We start from the raw sequence: 22,555 nt of genomic DNA, 5'->3' as shown, positions 1-22,555 counted from the left end.
ATAAATAACTATTAAAATAATATATGTTTATATATAAAATAATATGTTTTATATATAAACAGTATACTCTCTTTACAGTTCTCGAAAATTAAATAAAAAATATCTGTAAATTTCGTTTGAATTTACATTATTAAAAAAACAACGATCTCTTATGAATAAAAAGATGTTTGTTATTAATTTTCGAAAGTTGCAAAATAAGCTCTATATATAGGATGTATGTGTGTGTGTGTACATGTTTAAGTGCTTTGTACATAGACACAGTTCACAGTTTTGTAGGAGGATTTTGTTCTGACAGTGGTTGAATAATACTATTTACAGTATTATGAGATCGTCCTCCTTTTCGTCCTCTACCTTTTTTATTTTGTCGTTTATTAGATTTTTGAAGCAAATTTTCTTGCTTTGATGTCTGTCCTTCTAATGAAGAATTTGTTTCGGTTGTATCTAATGACTAATGGACAAATAATAATTTAACATTACCCAAAATTCTCATATTTCTGCATGAAAAAAATATCTTTATTACGTACTTGCATCGTAGATGATGAGCTCTGTCGATTTTGAGATGTTTTATTTGGTTTATTGGCTCTACATGTTTGTATGACTGTGGTACTAGAATATGGAATAAGTTTCACTACATTGCCCACTGCTTTAGTACGCCCTTCTCTAAATACTATTCTTTGTCCTGGTTTTATATATTCGGGATGCTTTATAAATCTAAAACGTACTAAAGCTTTGTCTCCTGTTCTTAAACAATCTTGCGACATAGAAATTATGGATGCTGTCTGCCTTATGCTTCCACAATGTACTGAAAATGATTTTAAATAATTTTAAGCATAAAAATACAATGAATTTGAATAATTAAAAGATTCAGATAGAAAAAGAGAATTACCCATTGCTTGGTAACAAGAACTTATTGTTGTAGGATGATGTAGTACAAGAATTTCCCCCTCAAATTCCCAAGAAGCCTGAGGATTTAATGCTTGTGCAACCATTACCATACCTTTTCTAATTTGTGATCTTTTAATTTTTTTCAATGCAAAACTAGCAGTTTGACCACCTCTCACTTCACGAACAGGCATTCTCTTCCTGTGTATACTTTTTACTGCGATTGGAATAAAACGACCTAAAGGATCAGGTCCTAATAATAGAGTGTCGTTTAGCTTAATGACACCTTTCAATGTTGTGCCAGAAACTACGGTACCAACTCCCTGGAAGGGTGCAGGAATATAAAATGAAGAAAATTTTTCGTTCTACAGCTAAGACTTCTAATATATGTTATAAAATACTAACTGGCACTGAGTATGTATCATCTATTTGGAATTCTGCTGGTTCATCTTCATGACTAATCATTCTTGCAGTTAATAAATTTAGAAACATCTTGAGAAGATTCAAATTTTCTCCTGTTACGTTCGATACTTGAAAAATAGGACATAATCTGTATAAATATATTAATAAATGAAATATTTGTATATTCATACAAGGACAATATAATATTGTACAAAAATAAAAGCTGACCGTTCTGATACAAAATTAGTAGCGCTAACGACAACATCATCAGGCGTTTTTACCGTAACGGGTACTTTCCTACAACCCGGGGACTTTAAGATCCTTATTAACAGCCTTAAATTTTCTTGTAATATATTTGGTGGACACATGTCAATTTTCGTAACTACAACAAATACTGGAACTGATAGAGCTAAAGCTAAACCTAGATGTTCCTTTGTCATTCCAACAATACCAGCATTTGCTCCAACCATTAACATACCTAAATATTAAATGTTTATGCATTAAGATAGATGTACATAGATGTTTTTTAAATAACATTATCAAAAAGGTTTTACCAAAGTCAGGGGCATGTCCTGTCATTCCAAAAACAGTTGTTTTTAAATATCTTTCATGTCCAGCAAGATCAATGAATGTAATAACTTTAGATGACTTCTCACATATTTTAACCCAATCCAAGGATCCATGCTCTGGTTTATTTACTACATTACCTAGATGCAAAATATGTGTTTATCATACATACATATATTACAATATACATAATATAAAGATATAACATTTAACATTTGGCACATCAATCTTCTTTCATACCAACGCTATCAAATCCGAGAATGTCGTTTCCAACGGAACTAGTACGTCCTGTTTCGGCTTCGTGTTTATGTCGAAATAATTTTTGACGCGCCAAGCCTCGACCATTATCGAGCTCTCCGTGTGTCAATACACCCAAAAGTGTTGATTTTCCGGCATCAACATTGCCAACAACAGCCACTCTTTAATTAAAATCTGTTAAACTAAGTTTCTCTAATAGCATTACATTTATTCTATCCTTATGTACATTATTTAAAATATAAACCTGATTTCTAGGAAATCCTGCCTATCTAACCGTCTCCGCACCAGATATTGACCTATAAGACCTTGATCTACTTTACTTTGACGCAGAAGTACACAGTCTGCTTCCAATGTTGCAGCAAGAGACTGTAAAGTAGCAACAGATGCTTCGTATTCATCTTCTTTTAAACCATCTTCTGAACCGTCTAAGATAAAATAAATTATAAATATTTTTATAAATATAAACGTTTAAGAGTTATAAATATAAACCTCGTAAAAGTTATTATACAAACCTTCGCCGATACCAATATCAAAAATTGTTTCACTGCCACCATCTTGAACTCTCTCTCTTAAGCGTCTAAGTAACAATTCGTATTGATCCTCCGATGGACTAACTAAAACATTCTGAAATCAATTGTAATTCATTATTATCATAAAATTATATGTTATTGAAATAAAGTATCATGGAACCTACCTTTCCTCTAATGCTAGAGTAATCTACATTTGTATTAGATACATGATCATTCTCATGTAATTGTTTTATGTTTGGTATTATGATAGACCCATTCCCTGCCATGTTATGCTTTTATATCGTATATTTTTATAGCGTGATAAATTATGTTGATTCATATATAATCATTCAGATAGAAATTTAAATTGTCTACTGACACGTTGGTATAATAAACATCTTCCAATATTTAAATCCAAATCTTATTCTATAGATTCTTGGTATTAGTACATACATACTAACTAATTGTCTCTTTGTCTCTGGGATTGTAATATTGATTTAACATTAATATTAATTAAATAATTAAGTATGCAAGGTCTGTATAAATATCTTATACATATCATTTGTTCCTCAGCTGTAATATAAAGAACAAGATATTCTCATATTAAACTTTAAATATAAAATTCGATAAAATATATACATGTGTATATTTTTAATTCAGGCATATAAACAGAACTACATATATTAAACACATTAAGATTAATTTATATTTTTGATAATTAGTACGCATAGGTATATATGTACAGTGTGTATTCATAACAATAAGCTGAATATATACATTGAGTGGTGAGATTTAAATAATACTAAAAAATAAGGTCTTGATCATTTCTGTTACAGGAATCTATATTTCAATTTATTATAGACGAATATCTTGATCGACTTTTTATATGAATAAGAATTTGTTTATCTTCGAAGAAATTTACTCCTAACATACTGCTAAGTTATCGTACGTACAATTCGAATGTGAAACAATATAAAAGCTACCAGTCAGTTTACATAAGAGTAATCATATCTTTTTACCTGTTACAATATGTTCATATTATGTATTATTTCTTCGCGTAATCACAAACTAAACGTTAACATGACTTAAAACATCGATGTGCTTACGAAAAAGTTGTCAACGATTGCGCGATCCGATCATTCCGTCCAAGATGATCTAAAATCTAAAGCAATTATTGCGTATGCTGTGTGCTAGGTAGATTGTGAAACATCGACAATACTTATCGATGGTTAAGGTGATACGATACTCTCGATGCTCCTTTCGTGATCGATTCTGTTACTTGTGCGATTTCTAATTCATAATATTCCAATTTTCAAATCGAAACATGTATAAACAATCTAGAACATGTATGTGATAAAATATGATAAATAGAATACAGAGTTTTGTGCATTTTTATGTTTTTACGAACATAACTAAGAAGATAGAACCTATAAATAGAAATTTATTTCATCTATTAATATATATATATATATATATGTATTTCTTAAGTAAATGCTTTACTTTAGATGTTTTATATATGTTTACATATTGTATGCATTTTTGCACCTTTAAATTTCCCATAGATGCATAAAAATTCACAGTCTAACGATAAAAATCTTTATTGTTAACCATGCGCATTTAAGTTAACAATAAATACGATGTTACAGAAGATTTATGAAATATTATTTATTTTAAGATATGAAAATGTATACGCATGATTGAAGGAAATATGGCTATATATATCCACAAGAAACTGTAACATTCCTACAAAATTCTTGAATTATGTTCGACATATTAATTCCTTCATATGATTGTAATATGTAGATACACATATAAGAATCAATATATGAAGAATTAAGATTTTTATATACAAAAATAACTATCAGTTGATTAATTAAGAGTTGTTAAGTTCACACGCTCGGTAAATTAAGCTTTTCATCCAGCAAATATAAATGATATGATTATTATATAATAAAGTAAATCTTATTAAACTAGAAGCAAATTTGTTCGGACATACTACTTGGAAACGGAAAACAGGACATACTATATAATTCAATAGCCTTAAGTATATAATTGTTATATTATCTGCTTCTTATATTTCATGGAATAATCAAGCATTCTTGCGCTTTAAGAAGTTTTTTCGAACATCTACCATTTATAGGATTGAATGTGCAAAAAATTATAGATAGAATTTCCGCTTATAAACACTTCCGTCTAATATTATGATATGTATGTCTCATCTCCATATTTTTACCCTTCACGGGTAAATCTTCACAGAACAGCTGTTCATTGAAGATGTTTACTATTACTTTGGGATATGTTGAAAGTTTGGCTTCTGTCAACTTCTAATTGTAAGCCAATAAACGATAGTAACTTAACGCCCAAAATGGTTGTAATCGTATAATTCTACATATTAGTAGAACGTAACCTTGATTATCTGTAGATTTTCTAGCAAGTATCATGGCTCAATGTAAGTTAACCCCTCGTGAGTTTATAAGCAATGCCTTTTCACCACAAATCGCTGCGATATGTTCAACCGCAGCTGATGCTGTATGTCAAAAAAACAATTTATCATTCGTTGAACTTCTACAACCGTTTTGTAAGCTAAATACCGAAGGTAAGAAGTTGGTAATTTTTCTCATTCATTACTACACTAGGCACTGTCGCATTAATTACATCATTAAAATTACTCATTAGAATAAGTAAATGCTATAACTAGATGTAACAAAGGCGAAATTTTATATAATGATAAATAAAAAATGTTTTATTTTGTTATACTGTATTACTATTGTTTTATTAAATGCAAGCTTTTGTTACATACTTTTAATATTTAAACAATTATGACGAATAGTTCATAAAATGTTAAAAAAGAAAAAGAAAAGAAATACAGCAAACAACAGTGTTTCATAACAAAACAATAAGTAAATTATGAAATAATCATAATTGCGCATAAATAAATTTGAATTTTCAATTATCTTTAGATTTATTTCACAAATTACATATTATATTATGTGTATTATTGTGAAATATCAATAGGTTTATTTTTTATTCTTATAGGTCATTTTAAAGACCCGCAAGGAAATACTATTAGTGTTAGAAATCTTCGTCTTTTTATACAAGATGTTAATGCGCAACCACCAGAACCAAGTATTGCCAGAAAAATGTTAAATGAAGCAGTTAGTTCAGCCATGTGTGAACATACAACTACTATTCAAATTGGCACAACAGAGCTTGATATACCAGTATCGGTTCCTTGGTTTGAAGCATGGAGAGAAATGTTTTTAAGTGTTCAATTTCCATCGGATCATGAATTCACAAAACATTTTCTTGCTTGTATGATAATAGTTTCCACAGTGGAGGACAATCCTTTAGAGAAGATACAAAATATGGGTGCCCAATTACACCAAAATATACCTGGAAAATTGCCAAAATGGTTTAATAACAATACGCTAAGATATTATATCTTAGTACATGATACTTTACAAGATGACAGGAACAAGTATTTATTTTTTATTTCGTGGCTTCTTTATGTAGAAAATACCAATTATTATTAAAATTAATTATTTGTAATTTTTATAGGGCTGAGAAAGTTTTTACGGATATGAAGAACATTTATGGTGCTAATAATTGTTTTTTATTACAAATGAATTCAAGACCCCCAGGTCAAGTTGATGATAATATTCATTTACCAGATCCTTGGAGTCAATTTTTAGTAAAACATTCAGAAGTATTAGGAGGTAGTGAACAGAATAGTTCTCCTCGCACACCTGTAGATACTAGTGGTGTTTCTTCTATGCCAAATGAAGTTACGACAGATACTGAAAAGTATGCTTCTACTGTATTTCTCAAAAGTTTATGAAATAATTGTGAATGTGTATTTCATATTTTAGAACAAGCCAGGCTGGAACACCAATAGCTCCACAGAATTCTGTATTGGTTTCTCCAGATTTAAATGACGCTATAAGTTTCTCTTCTGAAATATCCGAATCAACAAGTACACATTTAGAAATTGGTCAGGAAGCTGTTTCCGTTACAATTCATCCTTTAAGTCCAACAGCTGACAAGTCAAGAAGTTCTGTGTTGCACGGAAAGGGACAAATAATCACTGATACACCAATAAATATAAATGTTTGGGCAGATTCTCCTAGTCACGTAGCAACACAACATGGTGCTAGATTATCTACGCAAGATCTTGAAAGAGTACGAGCATTAATAACAGAATTTTGTTTAAAATGTTTGTTACCATATGTAGAGAAACAAATTGGTTTGCTAAATGATGTAATTTCAAATAAAAAGGGAGTCAGTAGATCGCTTTTTAGCGCTACAAGACGATGGTTTGGAACAAATAAACCTGGAATACCAGGACCTACTCCGTCAAATGCTGTAATGTATGTTTATTATATATCATCTTGTTAAATAATAGCAAATTACTAGTATTAGATATAACAAAAGTAATACGTAGCATATATAAATATGCATATATAAATATATAAAGTTTCAGTTTGTTTGGATTTCAGTTATACAACAGAATCACCAGAATTGCAATTGCGTCGCTTAGGTGACTTATGTTTTATGTTCGGTCACTATTCACTTGCTTACCAAACATATCATAGCGCAAAAAGAGATTTTGCAGCAGATCAAGCTTGGCTCTATTATGCAGGTGCTCTTGAAATGGCTGCTTTAAGTGCATTTATGCAAGGTGAAACTAATAGGAAGACTATCGAATATATGGATGATGCAATATTGACTTATTCGACTAGTTGTAAAATGCCCCAATTTGCAACAAGAGCAACATTGCTCAGTGCAGAATGTTTGAAAGGTAAAAGCTTATATGGAGAGGCTGCTAAACAATTGATTCGCATGACCAGTGAAGATTCGGATTTACGTTCTGCACTCTTGTTGGAACAAGCTGCTTATTGTTTTATTGGGCCAAAGATGATGCGCAAGTACGCATTTCATGCTGTTCTTGCTGGTCATCGTTTTTCAAAAGCAGGTCAACGAAAACATTCATTGCGATGTTATCAACAAGCTTACCAGGTATTCTTTAATTAACTCTTATATAACCAAGTTATATAACTAAATTATATATATTTATATATATATATTAAATCTTTATATTAAATTATCATATTCTTAGGTATATAGTGGAAGAGGTTGGTCATTGGCAGAAGATCACATACATTTTACAATTGGTAGACAAGCAGCATCATTAAAACAAGTTAGTGAAGCAGTTAAAGCATTTGAGAAATTACTAAATGTTTCCAGTAAACAACCAGCTTCACAACAAGCTGCATTTTTACGTGAATTTTTACATATCCACAATGTATGTATAAGTATAGTTATAAAATATAATCCATAATGTGTGTGTGTGTGTGTAGATGGATGGATAAATAGATAGATTGATAGATAGATAGTTAGATAGATATATATGCTGATTACCACATTAATTATATATTATAGTTATTGTTACAGGAAGGTTTATCGAATTCTCAAGAGCTTCCTATCTTGCCTTTACCATTAATAGATAATAATGACATTAAAGTATTTTATGGTCCCATAGCTAAGTCACATGAAAATAATATTCCTGCGAGTCATGTTTCATTTGATACTGAAGAATGTGATGATGTAAGATGGGCAAGAATGGAAGAAATGTTAATTACAGAGGCTCAGGGATCTCCTCCTATGATATTCAGACCTACAGTTGCGCTATATTCTAAGACAAGTAATAACAGTGTAAAACCAAATGCAGTTTTGAACGAACCAGTACATTTTTTCATTGAATTATATAATCCATTACACATACCGCTGCCATTGTCTAATGTGACTTTATTATGGTCATTTACTTCGGCCAATGGACAAGTTACAAATGAAACGAGATCACCAGAGAATTTAACGCTAGTGGATGCACAAGTGATCGAAAAAATTATTTTACAACCAACATCTAAACAAAATGTTACGCTGTGTCTTATACCAAAAGAAGTAGGAGAATTAAAGACATTAGGTTTGAGTTATGATTTATCTAATCCGACTCATGTAGTAGATCCACCAGTTGTTAATCCGACAATAGCTATTACTGGGAAAAGATTGTTTGAAATTAGGGGACCCAGATTAAAAAATATTAAAGAGAAACCTGGTACAAATATATATGGTGTAGATTATAGATTAGAAATGAATATTATTGAAAAAGCTCCATTTATGCAGGTATTTAATATTACGATGCAGTTATATGTTAAGTATTCAATATCGTACAATATCTGTACAATATGGTTAATAAATATTTATTTTTAGATTTTCTTTAGCAAACTCTCTGCAGAAATGCTATGTGGTGAAATTCAAAAAATAGATATAACATTGAAAAATGTGGGCAATTCGCCTTTGTCAAACATTTACTTGGCATCTACAGACGCAAAACTTCTCTCGTTAGGAGATGAATACGTAGACACGCAAGAAAGTAAATAAAACTTCCGTACTGATTTCATTCAATGATTGAAATTGATTGAGTTGAAAGTAATATTATACTAGTATTTTATTTATGATTTCAGAACATATGACAAAGAGAAACAATAGGCTCATATTAAAGATTCCATTACCTTCCACTAACGATATATTGAATGTTGGAGAAACGCATATAATACCATTTTGGATTCGAGCGCCACATGAAAAAGGGATTCATTGTTTAGATTTACTTTTTTATTACGAAAACACTGATTTAAGAAGCGCGATAAAACACCGACTTTGTAGACACACGTGGCATTTTACAGTTTTAGATTCCATACAAATTAGCGCGATTGCTTCGAGAAGTGTATTATTTAAGGATGTTTCACCTACATTAAACTTAATAATTTGCATTAAAAATGCAAATCAAATTCATGACTTAATCACAAGTGAAATCTTGTTGTCCAAAGTATTGTTCGAAAGTGATACATGGTCTATATTTAGTTCATCGGTTTTGTCGACAAATGTTAAGATACAGTTTCAAGAAATGTTTCATTTAATGTTAAAGCTAAGAAAAAAGGGCAAAAATGAGTCGAAGTTTTCTGATGTATCTTTAACTCAAGAAAACGAATGTATTGATTCAGATGCAGGTTATCCGTACATCAATTTCATACAAAGAAAGGATATTCCATCGTTAGACATCAATGAAAACATAGCTGAAGTACAGCAATCTCAACGATTACCACAAAGTGATGAACAGAAGTCCTTATCTGCTACTATGGCACTAAATTCTACTTTAATTCTCAAATGGCGAGCGAGAATAATTGAAAATGGAATTATTACGAGGCAGGCAATCGGTCAACATCATCTCGATATACAATATTTGAGTAAAACGTATAAACACCCCAAAGAAGTTCACGTTGAATCAAACGAATATGCTGGGCGTTTGAAGATCTTTGGTCCAGATAGAAACGTACTTGATTCTTTGGCTGTAACTAATAAGGAACAAGCGTCGGAAACAGAATTTTTGAAAAATATGATTTCATTTTCTTTGAGTCATGATAGAGAGATCACACATAATTTTAATGAAAATCGATTGTGTTTCATTCCAGTAATAATGTATATACAAAATCATTTAGAATCACAGATTGATATTAAAATCAATACAATAGGTACTAGCAGGTAAATACTACTAAAGGTAATTTTAAAACATTTTTATGGGTCGTATTATAATTTACCCTATATGTTTTTAGCGAAAGTCATTTGCCAAATATAAAGTCACAGTTGTATTCTCCGCAAGCTTCTGCGTACTACAGATATGCTTGTCACTCAGCAATTTGTTCTCACGTAGAGCCATTGACCAGCAGTACCGTAAACTTACAGGCTGTACTTCCAGCACCTGGAACGTATGATCTAGCAGCGCGTGTAGAAGTTTCTGCAAGGGTTGTAAATACTAGAGAATTCATCTTGCAGAAGTGGAAAATGGAAAGCATATGTATTATTAACGGTGATAGTAAATAATTTAAAAATATAGAAATATTATTATTAATACAATTAATACTACTACTATTACTGTTATTAAATTTAGTGTAATAAATTTTGTTTATCTAATTTAAAATCCGTACTATGTAAATATATAGTAAACATTTAATTGTCGTTGTGACACTTTTTGTGAAGCTGAGACATGTATTATTTTAAATGTATCCCATTGTTTAAGGTGTAGAACTATAAATCTTGTTAAGTATACAAATTGCTTATTACAGAATACGTAATAATCGCTGAATCCTGATGAAATAATAATCTGTGAAAAGAATTTTGTAAATTACATTCTCATAAATTAATACACTGAACACATTAAATATAAAAATATGCTCAGTTGTAATTCTCCGCGTAAATGTTGAAACTGTAACAGGAATATTGTAACATATTTTTTGCACCAGCATTTCATATTTTTTAAATCAAAATAAAGAGAAAACTGTATAGACTTGTAGCCGCGGAATCCTGTAACAGATAAATGATTATATTATAAATAAACGATACCTTTCTTACAATAAAACTTAAATCGTCCTTGTACGAGAACATATAACAACATGTCTTGATAAGTCTATGAAATAATACTGTAATTAAACCACTGAAATAAATGTTTAAACAATAATCATATTACATGGCTTATTACATTATAAAATTGAACGATATTGCATATATTAATAACAATTGATCCAGAATTTAAATATTATATTATACACAATAACATGTATTACATATATTTTACATAACAACTCCACAAAAGATTTTTATACAAATAAATAATATCACAAACAAATACAATAAATCATATGCATATTAACGCGCTGTATTTGTATATATATGCAATTCGCACGCACATACATAATAATAATAACGATAATGACATAATTCAGCATAATATTATGCGTAATATTTTACATTTTGTATGATAATATCACGACGAAAAAATTTCAATATCAATTTATTAATATATTTTTCATCTAATTGAATAATACCGAAGAATTTTTAAGAAATTTTTAAGATCTACATCATATCATAGAACGTCATAAAATTTTCCGAAATAATTAATATTCCAATAATTATATATCATTTTACGTGTATAGTCCTTCATTTGTATAAAAATTATAAATCGCTTCTTATTAGTCTTTTATTTTATGTACTGTATTGAGGGAAATTTTTAAATTGTAGTCAAATCTATCTTTTATGTATATATGAATGTGTTTCAACATTAATATTGCAAATGTGCCTATTCGCGATCGATAATAATTATTGAAAAATATTTGATTTGTACAATATGATAATAGTTTCGGCATTGTTTAAAACAAAAATCGTTTTGCGTAGAAATAGTCTTTTTAAAAAATCATAATTACGCCATTTGTACATTTGTTTGTATATCAATTTTTGTAAATATCACTATGCTGATTTCCATATGCATATCGCTAAATTTCCAGCACAGTACATGTATAATAGATGTTTAAGTTGATAAGTTATTTCAAATCCGTAGCCTTCGCCGACGACTGTATGCCAAGACGCACCGAATTTCTTATCCATTGCCTCTTTGATCATCCGAGAAACGCTTTCATAATTATCCGCATATTTTTCTGCCGCGGTGACGCACAATTCCATTGCTTCTTGTTTCATTTCATCCGACATATCGCATTTCTGGAACGAACGCCACAAATATAATAATGTCAATATAAAATAAATAATACAATAATCTTGAAAAAAAAAGAATTTTCATAAATTACTTAATTTCTATATAATATGAATAGAATTTTCTAATTTAAATATATATCGTCCTATTAAATGAATTGCTTAAATTCATTTCATAATAACATCATATGATGTTGAAATGATTATAATAATAACAAATAATAACATTGAAATGATTGTTTAATAGAAAATTTAATAAAATTAAACTGTGTGCATAAGGATACTATTTCCCGTAATAATGACTTTTCCTATTGATCAAACGCTATTGATAAAAGAAACCAGACTTATTTCTTTTTAAATACAATTTACGATGTAATATATAAATAATATTTTACTTACTCTACAAAGAGGATACGTATGTAATATCTTAACAACGTCATCTTTCTTTACTTCAGTCATTTCTGAATAAAAATTTCATAGAAATCGTATCAAGTGGAACCCTTCTTTAAGCGACACTGAGGATATTGCCATCTTACAGGCGCGTACTTACCCCTGAACTAGACACACAAGCACGAGCACAAGACTCATGACACCACTTCGACGTGGTGGGAAAAATATGATGGTGTAGGTACATACACTCTAGTATATGTACGATCGGAGGGAAGAATAAGCGGACAAGTAGTGGAGATACATACAATATCAATACAAGTTTCGTTGCGTGCAGCTTATTTAAATGCCGCATAACAAATTCACAGAAATGTACATATTAATTTCACTTATTTATTGAATGATCTATGTACTACAAGGATATATAGTATGGCTCAGCTAAATATTTACCTTATTTATTGTTGTATGAAAAAAACTTTTCAACGCAAAGTTATAGTATTTCATGGGCCACGTGTAATTAAGAAACAAGGGACGATACTTAGATAAAGCCAATCCTGATTAATTTTCTTACGTTCGAAACAATTATTTATATCAAATAGTCATATTAAATAGTTTGAATACTTTCTTATCTAGTAATTAAAAATGAGGTTATATTTGAAATCGATTGAACTAAAAGCAAACAGGAATAACATTTATATTAATATTATATAATATCAGTATTGCATATTTATTTATTACGTTATAATCCTACAACGTTATATTTATAACGATGTAACATTGAATTTATGACATTATTACTATACTGACTATTTCATATTTACGCTTGATTTAATATAAACAAGAACGTTTATGCTCTGAGCTATACGTATAAAATAGTTCCATTATATTGTTTTAAAGAGTATATTGAATTTACATACCAATTAATAGTATTTATATAATAACTAAAGTTCGAATATTCTTTTCAGATAAACATGACATCGCGATTTAGTGGAGCATTACAAATTACAGATCTAGATGACTTTATTACACCTTCACAGGTAGTTTTACTACTTTATAATTTTATAGCAATAAATTGTATGGGGCTTTCTTTGCAGGAATGTATCAAACCCATAGAAATTCAAAAGTCAAAAAGCAAAACTGGCGCAAAAATAAAAATTGAGGAAGACGGGACACCTTTTGCATTAAATGAAGTAAATTATTAATTGTATATATTTATTATAGTATTGAATTAAAGTTATAAACTATTTTACGGTATATTTATTGTATGTCCGTTAGGCTGGACAATCAGAAAAATTACAGAAAGTTGAAATCACACTTGCTGATTGTTTAGCTTGTAGTGGTTGTATTACATCTGCAGAAAGTGTATTAGTTACGCAGCAAAGTCAGGAAGAATTAATGCGAGTGTTTAAAGAGAAGGTTTCTCAGCGCCATCAGGTAATGATTGACATTAAGACAGCATTTATTTTTATATTAAATGTCAAGAACTAATAAGATATAACAAATTTATCTGTCTTATATATATGTTTTATAGAGCAAAGATGATGCACGTTCAACGTTTATTGTTGTCAGCCTCTCAGTACAAGCAGTATTATCCGTAGCAAAACATTATAGTCTTAATCCAGAACAAGCGTTAAATAAACTTGCTGGATACTTTTATCAGCTAGGAGCAGACATAGTTTTAGATATGACTGTGGCTGATGACCTTGCCCTTTTAGAGTCTGCTAAAGAATTTATAGAACGTTACAAAGCAGCTAAAGAGGGTGCAAAAAGTCAATTACCCATGTTGTCTTCTTCTTGTCCTGGTAATTAATATATCATAATTTTGTGCAGCAATACTTTTTTCATATAATGTAATAAGGATCAAACAATGTTTAAACATTTTTAAATACAGGTTGGGTTTGTTACGCTGAAAAGACACATGGCAATTTTATACTTCCATATATAAGTGTTACAAAATCCCCTCAACAAATTATGGGATCATTAGTCAAATATCATTTAGCTGAAACTATGGACCTTTTACCAGAACAAGTTTATCATGTTACTGTTATGCCTTGTTATGATAAGAAATTGGAAGCATCTAGAGAAGATTTTTATAACTATGAAAGGAAATTTAGAGACGTAGATTGTGTCATAACTCCAAGTAAGCATTTGAAATTTGAAACACGTGTATTGCATTTGTTTAAGTTATGTTTCTTTCCCTAGTTGAAATAGAACAAATGCTTAGCGAGTATAATGTGTCAATAAATGAAATACGTGAAAGGGAAGTTGAAAAACTGTTTGAATCGCAAATGGAATATTCTAAAACCAATTTACTTGGCCATAGCGGTTCAGGATCTGGAGGTTATGCAGAATTTATTCTTCATTATGCTGCAAAACATCTATTCGATGAAACAGATATAACAGTTGAATTTAAAAATCTGAGAAATCCTGATTTTCAAGAAGCAGTCTTTCAGAAGGATGGCCGCACGCTATTAACATTTGCAATTGCCAATGGATTTCGAAATATACAAAATCTTGTACAAAAATTGAAACGCGGAAAGTGTTCATATGATTATGTCGAAGTTATGGCGTGTCCCTGCGGTAAGTTTTATTTGAAGAATGTTACAATGTTAATAATACCTTTTCAGTGTAAATTTTAATTCAATTGATAGGATGTCTTAATGGGGGAGCGCAGATTAGACCCTCAAGTAATATTCAACCACGTGAACTGGCGTTACAGTTAGAATCTATATATAGAGAACTTCCTCGGAGTAATCCCGAACAAAATACAGTAGTGCAGAATTTATATAGAGATTGGTTAGGAGGAGAGTGTACAGATAAAGCTTTGTCGTATTTCCACACACAGTATCATGAAATAAAGAAATCAGATACAGCTCTTGCCATAAAATGGTAATTATGCAAAACCTTTGTAGTTAACTTAGGTATTTTCTGTATAATGTATATCACTCAATGTATTGTTTAATTCATATTATATTTATATTGTTAATTATGGTTAATTAAACATTCATTATATTACCGTTATTCGTGTATTATTGCGTTAATGTTAAATATTGGTGAATATTGACTTAAGAATATAACAAATAAATTTTATAAATATTTAAATCCATATTTTTAGTAATAAACACTGAAATTTAGTATAAATATAAATTTAGCATTGCACATTAGATGAATATCTCATCTTAGACAGGCTATCTAATTACTTATGTAATTAGATACAGATACAGATATTAGATAATAATAAAAGATGCATTTTTTTATTTAAACAACAAATTTATTAAATATAGATATTCAGAAAAATGGAACATATAGTATAGTGAATAAGAGGTGTATCTCATTACAAAATAATAATCATACAACTGAGTTTTTAAATACGTTGTTGAAATGTACAGCAAATATAAAAGGGTACATAGATTGTATACCGATTAATATTTATCGTATTTGTATTGCGATGTTCATGTTGAAAGTATAAAAGATTGTCTTTTATAGTTATTCACATTGTTTAATTAAATAATCTAGTGTGACTAGTAACAAATACTAAGAAAGAATGAAACTTTTTAGAAAAACATACTAGAGTATAACACTTGTCTAACAGTGCAGCAATATTATAATTCTATATTCTGTAGTTTATTTATCTATAGAGTAATAAATTAACTTCGCTTCAATCACCAAATATTAATTAAACAAAGCAATGTACATACTTTGATAAAACAATCTATTAATTTAATATAGTATTTAAGGATGCGCATTAAATAATACTGATGAGACAATATTAAAAGAATACAAATGTTGTAAATAAATAACGAATTAATACACGAAATTCTGATTTCACAACTGCAAATTATTGTAGATAAAATATTTGTGAAATAAATAACAATATATATACATATATTAATTTATCATAATAACGATTTATAAAAAATCTATATAAATATTAATAATTGGCAACATATTATGCATTCATAATTGCGCCATTATTTATCTTTTATCATGCTAAAATTTTCATCGTTTTTATAAAAATATGACGAATTTAAGAACACAATCACATATCTTAATCAAATGGTGTTGACTTAAATAGAATGAAATAGTTACATCCTTTTCTTTGGTGCAAGAAAATTTGTATGTAACATTTATAATTTGTAAACTTTCACTTCTCTTTTCAATTCCTTGAACATAGAACTTTGTTTATTAATGGACTATTGTCGCTTTAACCTTTAATTTATTTTGGCCTGAAGCATTGAATACATAGATTAAGTAAATTAAAAGGTCTTTAATTACCTAGAATTTTTGTTATCTAATGATTTTTCATTTTCATTCATTTCTGCAGACACTTCTTTCTTCAAATTCATTTCCATATAGCCGTCTTCAATGTACGTGATACTATCATGATCTGTATTAATCCCTTCTTTATTTGCATATGTATTTATTAGCCATCCTTGATTATTATCTATCTCCCTTGATACGACAAGAAATAATTCCTTTTCCTTACTATCTATCTGGTCCTTTAGATATATAAGTAAATCATTTTCCTAATAGGACATTATTGAAAAGTAAAAGCCAATATAATTATTAATACGTCGATGCACGGTATTTATTAATATTAAAGAATAAAGAATTAACTGACTTTCCCAATAAGCTGAGGAGAATCAAGTTTCGAGTCAAGATTATAAAAGGCACCATGAATTTTCTTCAGGGCAATCCAATGTCGTCTTTTCAAGGGTAGTAATACGAATCCTAATTTATATTCTGTTGGTACATTTAATATAAAACCTTCAATATTATCTAAACACAGACATTTTGGATCTCTGAGAAAAAAATCCCACAAATGTATACGTTTATGTGTGTGTGAGGGCATGTGTGTGTGTGTGTGTGTGTGTGTGTATATATATACACACATACCCATGCACACACATATATATATAGTTTTATGTGTACAATTAAGTATTAGTATATTTATTGAACTAAACAAACCTGCGTTTATCAAACCAAACTGCTTCACGTCCTCTTCGTTGTAATGCCGCCATAATAACATTAATGTCATAATTACCAAGTCCTAACAGTGATTTATGGGGATTTATCCATACATCTGGACTTAAGCTATAACAAATTTGGTCTAATTCCTGTTTACTAAATCCTCTTTCTTGAAATAAATTATTTAATGCATGTAATGCGCAAAGCTCTTTCACCTGTAAGAATAATAATCATATATATAGACATATGGTATATGCAAGAATAATGCTTACACGTATATACACAATATATTTCTATATGTCGCTTGATTATGAACTAGAAACATGAAACACTTGATAATTACTTGTCTCTCATGGTATATGGATCCGGTCATATCAGCTGCTATGTTTGCAACCATTTTATTTACATAATTTTTGTTATATATGTTTATGTTAACAATTTTACCAATTAATTATATGCATCGTTTATTAATATCTTTATCACATATATAAAGTTTAATAGCGTACACGTAGTTCACGTTATATCGTGACAACTATGATAACCTATTAACGTAATACCTTATAACGTAGTGAGTAGAATCTGTTATTTATTCAAATCTAATAAGAGATTATATTAAGTACTAAACAATTGTTGTCAAAGCATACATACTATGGCAAGGAACAAATACTGTCACCTTCGAATACGATTACAGAATGGATTGAAATTTATTTTTGGTAAACATCAATAAATATATTATTTATTAATGTTCATTCGCAATTGATTCATCACATATCTTGGCGAAACGTTTACAATTACATGGTCTTCCTTTTTATTGGTAAACGAGAATATTCAACAGTAATCAGTAATACACGACAGGTATAAAAAGTGATTTGAACCTACACGTAACACATACTATCCTTGTTTAAACTAGTTTTCCGTAGCGGTGATTGGATATTTTTGGACTACTAATACTTCACTAGCATCGGTTAGTATCTGCAAAATTTATCTATTCTTTAAAGCTTGTATTTTAAATAATCGATTTCTCATATTATCACGTGAATGTTTATCAATTACAATGTTAGTGAAAGAGCGCCTAACGCATACACGCACATATATAATTGACAGCATATACTACATTACGCTATAAGTATGGACAACCTGTAAGGGCCACTACATTCTATACATATACATGAAGTTTGTTTTGAAATGGCAAAAATATGGAAACGTTGAACAATTAAGTAGGAAATATAATAAATAAAATTTAAAATATATCGATTAACTTCTCTTTTCGCAGAAAGTATTATACCTAAGTGATGTACTTTAATCAAATTTAAAATGGAAATTGATTATAAACTTGTCAAAGAAATAGATTGTAAACAAGGAGCCGTCAGAGCTGTACGATTTAGTGGTACGTAGGTTATATATATATATTTAAAGTAACTTTTATTTAATGACGTTGATTGTTTTTTTTATTGTTAAATAATATTGATTTATATCTAATATTTTTTCCAGTTGATGGTGCTTATTGTTTAACGTGTGGATCTGATAGAAAGTTAAAATTATGGAATCCGTATAGAGGTGTTACGTTAAAAACGTATGGAGGACACGGTGACGAAGTAATGGATAGTAGTGCATCTTGCGATAGTAGTCAAATAGTGTCCTGCGGATTGGATAAATCAGTTATTCTTTGGGATGTAGCAACTGGAACTCCGGTTCGGCGTTTAAGGGGCCATGCAGGACCTGTTAATACCGTAAGGTATATTATCAAAAAATTACTGGTACCCTTGTATATACGTTTTGATATAATATTTTCTATATATAGATACATTTTTCTGTAATGTCAGAATCAGCGAAGAATCTATTTCTACTTCCTTTCTAATATCAGATTCAACGAAGAATCTTCTATGGTTATTTCTGGATCCAGAGATAACTCGGTTATGTTGTGGGATATCAGATCCAAAACATTAGAACCTGCGCAATGTTTAAACGAAGCTAAGGATTCTGTGTCTAGCGTTAGAGTATCAGATCATGAAGTTCTAACAGCTTCGTTCGATGGGAAAATACGTAGATATGATATTCGTGTAGGTGAATTGTATACAGACTATATGGGAGGTTGGTAGTACATAATATGACGAATAAAATAAAATAAGATAAAAATGCGATCAAGTTGTCATTAAACGTATTATTACAGATGCAGTAACATGCGCCAGCTTCACAAGAGATGGTCAATGCATAGTTGTTAGTTGTGCCGATGGTGTGGTTAGATTGATGGATAAAGATTCAGGAGAATTGCTCGGAGAATTCACTGGCCACGTGGCGAATAATTTGTGTTTAGAATCAAGCGTCGACACTCAGGACACTCGCATTATTTCTGGATCCGCAGATGGGAAACTATGGATATGGGATCTAGTTTCTCAAAAAGTAGTTGCGAGACTTTCAGGATTTAAACCGACGAAACATCCTATAGTATCATTAAGCGTTCACCCGCAAACAAACTGTTTCTTAGCTACTAATGGACCAAGTATATTAATGTGGAATACCACATCGATGCAAGAGTGATACTTTTATAAATTAGCTGTGTAATTATGATTTTTGTATATACATTTTCGAGCGCCGGTCAAAAATGAAAATAATTATAGTAGAGGACCATTCGTTCGTCCAGCATTGAATAAAAAAATAAAATGTTGAAGAAATATTGCGTTTATACCATCCATGATATTGATTTCATAATTACCAGAGCTTAATTATTCATATCTTTTTTATATATAAGACTGATAAAATGAATGTGAACTTCCGACTATTGGATATTTGTTCTTAGAATATCTTTGCGATTGTGCCGTACAGATATCTTTCACCTGCTTATTAAACAGATAGAAAATGGGTTAGGTTAAGCTGGGTCATGATATACAGTTAAAGAAACAGGCTACGAGTACGCACATAGCGTAACTTTAACAGTAGCGTGGCAGAGAGAGAGAGAGAGGGAGGGAGAGAGAGTGAGAGAGAGAGAGAGAGAGAGAGAGTACGATGAGAGGGGCAGGGGGGGGGGGAAGGGCGAGAAGAAGAAGATCAGAGGAGACGAACGAGAGGGAGTGCTTGCGCGCGCAGGTGGCGCGATACCGGTGCGTCAGAATCAGTGGTCGTCAGTCGTCGCCGTCTCGCCCGGGAGAGGGAAAGAGAAAGAGAGAAAGAGAGAAGAATTTTGTAGCTTAGAGTGAAATAGAATATCTGCGCAAGAGGAAGAAAGTATAACGGGCTGGTATAGGAAGCGCAAAAGATAGAGCGAAAAGAGGGAGCAAGAGATATACAACGAGGGACACGGAGGTGCTTGCACACGGGGCGGGCCTGCCAGTCTCAACCACTTCGTGGAGTGCACTTTTTATTCTGTACTCGAGCACGCAGCCACTCTGAATTGTTAGCTGTTTGCATATACATGATTGAAGATCTGTGACTTGCCCGATGCATGGTAGAGGCTGTTGGACCGCGTGGTCTTACCAGATTTTATCGATAATCAGTCAGTACATCGTGTGTGAGGATTGTTGTTGTTGTTGTTGTTGATCGATCCTTCCGGCTTGCCGGCTGTCAAAGTCATCGGTTTCGAAAGACAAGAAAAAGGAATCGTGACACAAAACAACAGCGAACCGTAGAAATCGTATTCGAAATATCTCGGTGTCAGTGTTAGTAGTGTTTGAGAGAGTGGTGGTGGAAAAGACGAAGGAGAAACCGGGTGTGCAACGAAAGAGGGTTGTTATGGGGCGAAGCTGTCGTCTGCTTGTACTTTCGCCGCTGTATTTGCTGACTATATTCGGCTTTCTCGCAGCGGCTGATGCTTTCTCCACTGACAGTAAGTTTCATTTCTCGATCTCTGTCAATCGAACAGTGGGGAATAAGTAAAAATATCGATAGGAACGTTTTCCCATTGAAATTGTATGTAAGTTGCACGATATTGTTGATTGACAAAATACGTATGGTATGTGCCATGCGCTAATGTCGCGCTTACATAATCGACGTCTTTCGCATACATTTTCAATGAAAAGTTTTAATTTCGGCGGACGTAGGACGCGAGAAAGGAGGACAGTCGCCGTTATGAAAAATATATCTGACGTATAACTCGGTATCTACGATCTTTGTGAAAGGGATGCTGGTGGTGTGACCAGTAGTGAGTAGAGTTGGTCTGAAAATGGGGGAAGACCGCGATAGATGGAAGCACGTGAAGATTTTATCCCACATTACCACGCTATGTTTCTTCATTTAGCATTTAGGGCAAATTGTTTACTTTTCTTCTTTTTTCTGTTTATAGGTGGCACAAAGAGTTTCTTAGTAGTAATTAAATCTAATAAATAGTAGAGCGTTCGTTCTTTTTAGAATAATATTCTTTTCATAAGTTCTTCAGAACTGTGGAAACTGATCTTTTTTTATACTTTTTAAACGATTCTTGGAGGATTTGGAGGATCAAATATATAGGTGATATTTGTGAAAAAATTGATAAACAGAAAGATTGACTTTTATCTGAATTAATTTTCTATATTTTCAATAGTTTCAATAGTTTTGTGCAAGATATAACAACTAACGCTTACAATAAGATTAAAAAAGGATAGAATGCAATGAATTCCCTTCGTAAATTAAGTATCAAATTTCAAGATAATTGGTATGGCGGGTTCATGCGTACGATGACAATTAAAATAACGGTTATTCACGAAATAAGAGTAAAAGGAGGGCTGGAGAAACAGTTGACCGTCGATTTGTTCGATTTGTACATATATTGTATTTTCACCTCGTTTCTTACTCTTTTTCTTTTGTATTATAGCGTTATTCGATAATTCAATAATTTCTTCAAAGGAATAATTGATCGGTATAAAATAAGCAAAAAAGATTGACAGTAAAATTATTATCGATACTGGGAAATGTGCACGAACGAGAATACAAAGGAAACGAGACGAATTCATGCCTCGATATAACAAACGAATATTGTTATTAAATTTTAATAATGCGTACAGAGAAACGAGATTAAA

The 22,555-nt window shown here is 30.9% G+C and overlaps 7 protein-coding genes across 27 annotated transcripts in view; 4 read left to right on the top strand and 3 right to left on the bottom strand.

Annotated features, from left to right (window-relative positions):
- Positions 1-218: 218 nt before the first annotated feature.
- Positions 219-3,875, bottom strand: GTPBP1 (GTP-binding protein 1). Of its 2 annotated transcripts, none has more exons than XM_069125703.1 (11): positions 3,725-3,875; positions 2,804-3,191; positions 2,622-2,733; positions 2,354-2,534; positions 2,092-2,270; positions 1,839-1,991; positions 1,513-1,762; positions 1,288-1,432; positions 887-1,205; positions 525-802; positions 219-448 (listed from the first exon to the last, which is right to left on the bottom strand). In XM_069125703.1, exons 2-11 carry the CDS (start codon positions 2,903-2,905, stop codon positions 263-265), a joined length of 1,905 nt encoding a protein of 634 aa, XP_068981804.1. In that variant the 5' UTR covers positions 2,906-3,191; positions 3,725-3,875; the 3' UTR covers positions 219-262. The 2 variants fall into 2 exon arrangements, with proteins under 2 accessions (XP_068981804.1, XP_068981803.1); XM_069125702.1 differs by having other exon boundaries at positions 3,638-3,854.
- A 947-nt stretch (positions 3,876-4,822) lies between these two features.
- l(3)76BDm (trafficking protein particle complex subunit 8 homolog l(3)76BDm) lies at positions 4,823-11,187 on the top strand. Of its 3 annotated transcripts, none has more exons than XM_069125700.1 (11): positions 4,823-4,948; positions 5,041-5,214; positions 5,655-6,096; positions 6,177-6,422; positions 6,488-6,985; positions 7,115-7,634; positions 7,735-7,920; positions 8,070-8,798; positions 8,886-9,048; positions 9,140-10,214; positions 10,286-11,187. In XM_069125700.1, exons 1-11 carry the CDS (start codon positions 4,915-4,917, stop codon positions 10,551-10,553), a joined length of 4,335 nt encoding a protein of 1,444 aa, XP_068981801.1. In that variant the 5' UTR covers positions 4,823-4,914; the 3' UTR covers positions 10,554-11,187. The 3 variants fall into 3 exon arrangements, with proteins under 3 accessions (XP_068981801.1, XP_068981800.1, XP_068981802.1); XM_069125699.1 differs by having other exon boundaries at positions 4,824-4,948; positions 8,058-8,798; XM_069125701.1 differs by having other exon boundaries at positions 4,843-5,214; positions 8,058-8,798.
- A 75-nt stretch (positions 11,188-11,262) lies between these two features.
- Positions 11,263-13,190, bottom strand: LOC138186160 (dynein axonemal light chain 4). Of its 3 annotated transcripts, XM_069125730.1 has the most exons (3): positions 12,763-12,872; positions 12,612-12,673; positions 11,263-12,221 (listed from the first exon to the last, which is right to left on the bottom strand). In XM_069125730.1, the coding sequence occupies exons 2-3, from the start codon at positions 12,669-12,671 to the stop codon at positions 11,973-11,975; spliced, it is 309 nt and encodes a 102-aa protein (XP_068981831.1). In that variant the 5' UTR covers positions 12,672-12,673; positions 12,763-12,872; the 3' UTR covers positions 11,263-11,972. The 3 variants fall into 3 exon arrangements, with proteins under 3 accessions (XP_068981831.1, XP_068981832.1, XP_068981830.1); XM_069125731.1 differs by lacking the exons at positions 12,612-12,673; positions 12,763-12,872 and adding an exon at positions 13,050-13,190; XM_069125729.1 differs by lacking the exon at positions 12,763-12,872 and having other exon boundaries at positions 12,612-12,753.
- On the top strand, positions 12,765-15,618 carry LOC138186146 (probable cytosolic Fe-S cluster assembly factor AGAP009023). Of its 5 annotated transcripts, none has more exons than XM_069125709.1 (8): positions 12,765-12,890; positions 13,565-13,636; positions 13,694-13,789; positions 13,875-14,033; positions 14,131-14,401; positions 14,491-14,739; positions 14,802-15,179; positions 15,251-15,618. In XM_069125709.1, exons 2-8 carry the CDS (start codon positions 13,571-13,573, stop codon positions 15,490-15,492), a joined length of 1,461 nt encoding a protein of 486 aa, XP_068981810.1. In that variant the 5' UTR covers positions 12,765-12,890; positions 13,565-13,570; the 3' UTR covers positions 15,493-15,618. The 5 variants fall into 5 exon arrangements, with proteins under 5 accessions (XP_068981810.1, XP_068981809.1, XP_068981808.1 ...); XM_069125708.1 differs by having other exon boundaries at positions 12,873-12,971; XM_069125707.1 differs by lacking the exon at positions 12,765-12,890 and adding an exon at positions 13,035-13,112.
- Positions 15,619-16,471: 853 nt separating this feature from the next.
- Josd (Josephin domain containing) lies at positions 16,472-18,410 on the bottom strand. 4 transcript variants are annotated; one of them, XM_069125721.1, is made up of 6 exons: positions 18,241-18,410; positions 17,911-18,109; positions 17,568-17,782; positions 17,221-17,401; positions 16,875-17,125; positions 16,472-16,762 (listed from the first exon to the last, which is right to left on the bottom strand). In XM_069125721.1, exons 2-6 carry the CDS (start codon positions 17,962-17,964, stop codon positions 16,756-16,758), a joined length of 708 nt encoding a protein of 235 aa, XP_068981822.1. In that variant the 5' UTR covers positions 17,965-18,109; positions 18,241-18,410; the 3' UTR covers positions 16,472-16,755. The 4 variants fall into 4 exon arrangements, with proteins under 4 accessions (XP_068981822.1, XP_068981821.1, XP_068981819.1 ...); XM_069125720.1 differs by having other exon boundaries at positions 18,216-18,401; XM_069125718.1 differs by having other exon boundaries at positions 17,911-18,398.
- Positions 18,407-20,239, top strand: LOC138186149 (WD repeat domain-containing protein 83). 3 transcript variants are annotated; one of them, XM_069125714.1, is made up of 5 exons: positions 18,407-18,531; positions 18,841-18,954; positions 19,059-19,302; positions 19,432-19,658; positions 19,738-20,239. In XM_069125714.1, exons 2-5 carry the CDS (start codon positions 18,882-18,884, stop codon positions 20,103-20,105), a joined length of 912 nt encoding a protein of 303 aa, XP_068981815.1. In that variant the 5' UTR covers positions 18,407-18,531; positions 18,841-18,881; the 3' UTR covers positions 20,106-20,239. The 3 variants fall into 3 exon arrangements, with proteins under 3 accessions (XP_068981815.1, XP_068981816.1, XP_068981817.1); XM_069125715.1 differs by having other exon boundaries at positions 18,440-18,693; XM_069125716.1 differs by lacking the exon at positions 18,407-18,531 and adding an exon at positions 18,722-18,784.
- A 474-nt stretch (positions 20,240-20,713) lies between these two features.
- The window catches only part of LOC138186190 (very low-density lipoprotein receptor), a 64,749-nt gene continuing 62,907 nt past the window's right edge, over positions 20,714-22,555 (top strand). For 4 of the 7 annotated variants that reach the window (XM_069125785.1, XM_069125784.1, XM_069125783.1 and 1 more), the window contains exon 1: positions 20,714-21,387. In XM_069125785.1, coding sequence (XP_068981886.1) covers positions 21,294-21,387 — 94 coding nt within the window. In that variant the 5' untranslated portion in view covers positions 20,714-21,293. The remainder of the gene's footprint in view (positions 21,388-22,555) is intronic. The other 3 variants (XM_069125787.1, XM_069125788.1, XM_069125786.1) reach the window with 1 other exon arrangement.

This window comes from Bombus flavifrons, chromosome 13 (assembly GCF_040668555.2).
Source record: "Bombus flavifrons isolate JBK064 chromosome 13, iyBomFlav1_principal, whole genome shotgun sequence".
Classification (NCBI taxonomy): Eukaryota; Metazoa; Arthropoda; class Insecta; order Hymenoptera; family Apidae; genus Bombus; species Bombus flavifrons.
This window is presented reverse-complemented; position numbering and strand designations above follow the sequence as displayed.

Excerpts from the sequence above, each read along its gene's own strand:
- LOC138186146 (XM_069125707.1), top strand. The coding sequence starts at position 13,065 with ATGAAAAAAACTTTTCAACGCAAAGTTATAGTATTTCATGGGCCACGT. Across the intron at positions 13,113-13,564 it reads TAGTATTTCATGGGCCACGT|ATAAACATGACATCGCGATT; the intron begins GTAATTAAGAAA and ends TATTCTTTTCAG. Across the intron at positions 13,637-13,693 it reads ACTTTATTACACCTTCACAG|GAATGTATCAAACCCATAGA; the intron begins GTAGTTTTACTA and ends CTTTCTTTGCAG.
- LOC138186149 (XM_069125714.1), top strand. The coding sequence starts at position 18,882 with ATGGAAATTGATTATAAACTTGTCAAAGAAATAGATTGTAAACAAGGA. Across the intron at positions 18,955-19,058 it reads CAGAGCTGTACGATTTAGTG|TTGATGGTGCTTATTGTTTA; the intron begins GTACGTAGGTTA and ends TATTTTTTCCAG. Across the intron at positions 19,303-19,431 it reads GGACCTGTTAATACCGTAAG|ATTCAACGAAGAATCTTCTA; the intron begins GTATATTATCAA and ends TTCTAATATCAG.
- GTPBP1 (XM_069125703.1), bottom strand. The coding sequence starts at position 2,905 with ATGGCAGGGAATGGGTCTATCATAATACCAAACATAAAACAATTACAT. Across the intron at positions 2,271-2,353 it reads CAGGATTTCCTAGAAATCAG|AGTGGCTGTTGTTGGCAATG; the intron begins GTTTATATTTTA and ends TTTTAATTAAAG. Across the intron at positions 1,206-1,287 it reads ATGATACATACTCAGTGCCA|GGAGTTGGTACCGTAGTTTC; the intron begins GTTAGTATTTTA and ends GCACCCTTCCAG.
- Josd (XM_069125721.1), bottom strand. The coding sequence starts at position 17,964 with ATGGTTGCAAACATAGCAGCTGATATGACCGGATCCATATACCATGAG. Across the intron at positions 17,783-17,910 it reads CCATATACCATGAGAGACAA|GTGAAAGAGCTTTGCGCATT; the intron begins GTAATTATCAAG and ends TTATTCTTACAG. Across the intron at positions 17,126-17,220 it reads CTCCTCAGCTTATTGGGAAA|GAAAATGATTTACTTATATA; the intron begins GTCAGTTAATTC and ends ATGTCCTATTAG.
- LOC138186160 (XM_069125730.1), bottom strand. The coding sequence starts at position 12,671 with ATGACTGAAGTAAAGAAAGATGACGTTGTTAAGATATTACATACGTAT. Across the intron at positions 12,222-12,611 it reads ATACGTATCCTCTTTGTAGA|AAATGCGATATGTCGGATGA; the intron begins GTAAGTAAAATA and ends CGTTCGTTCCAG.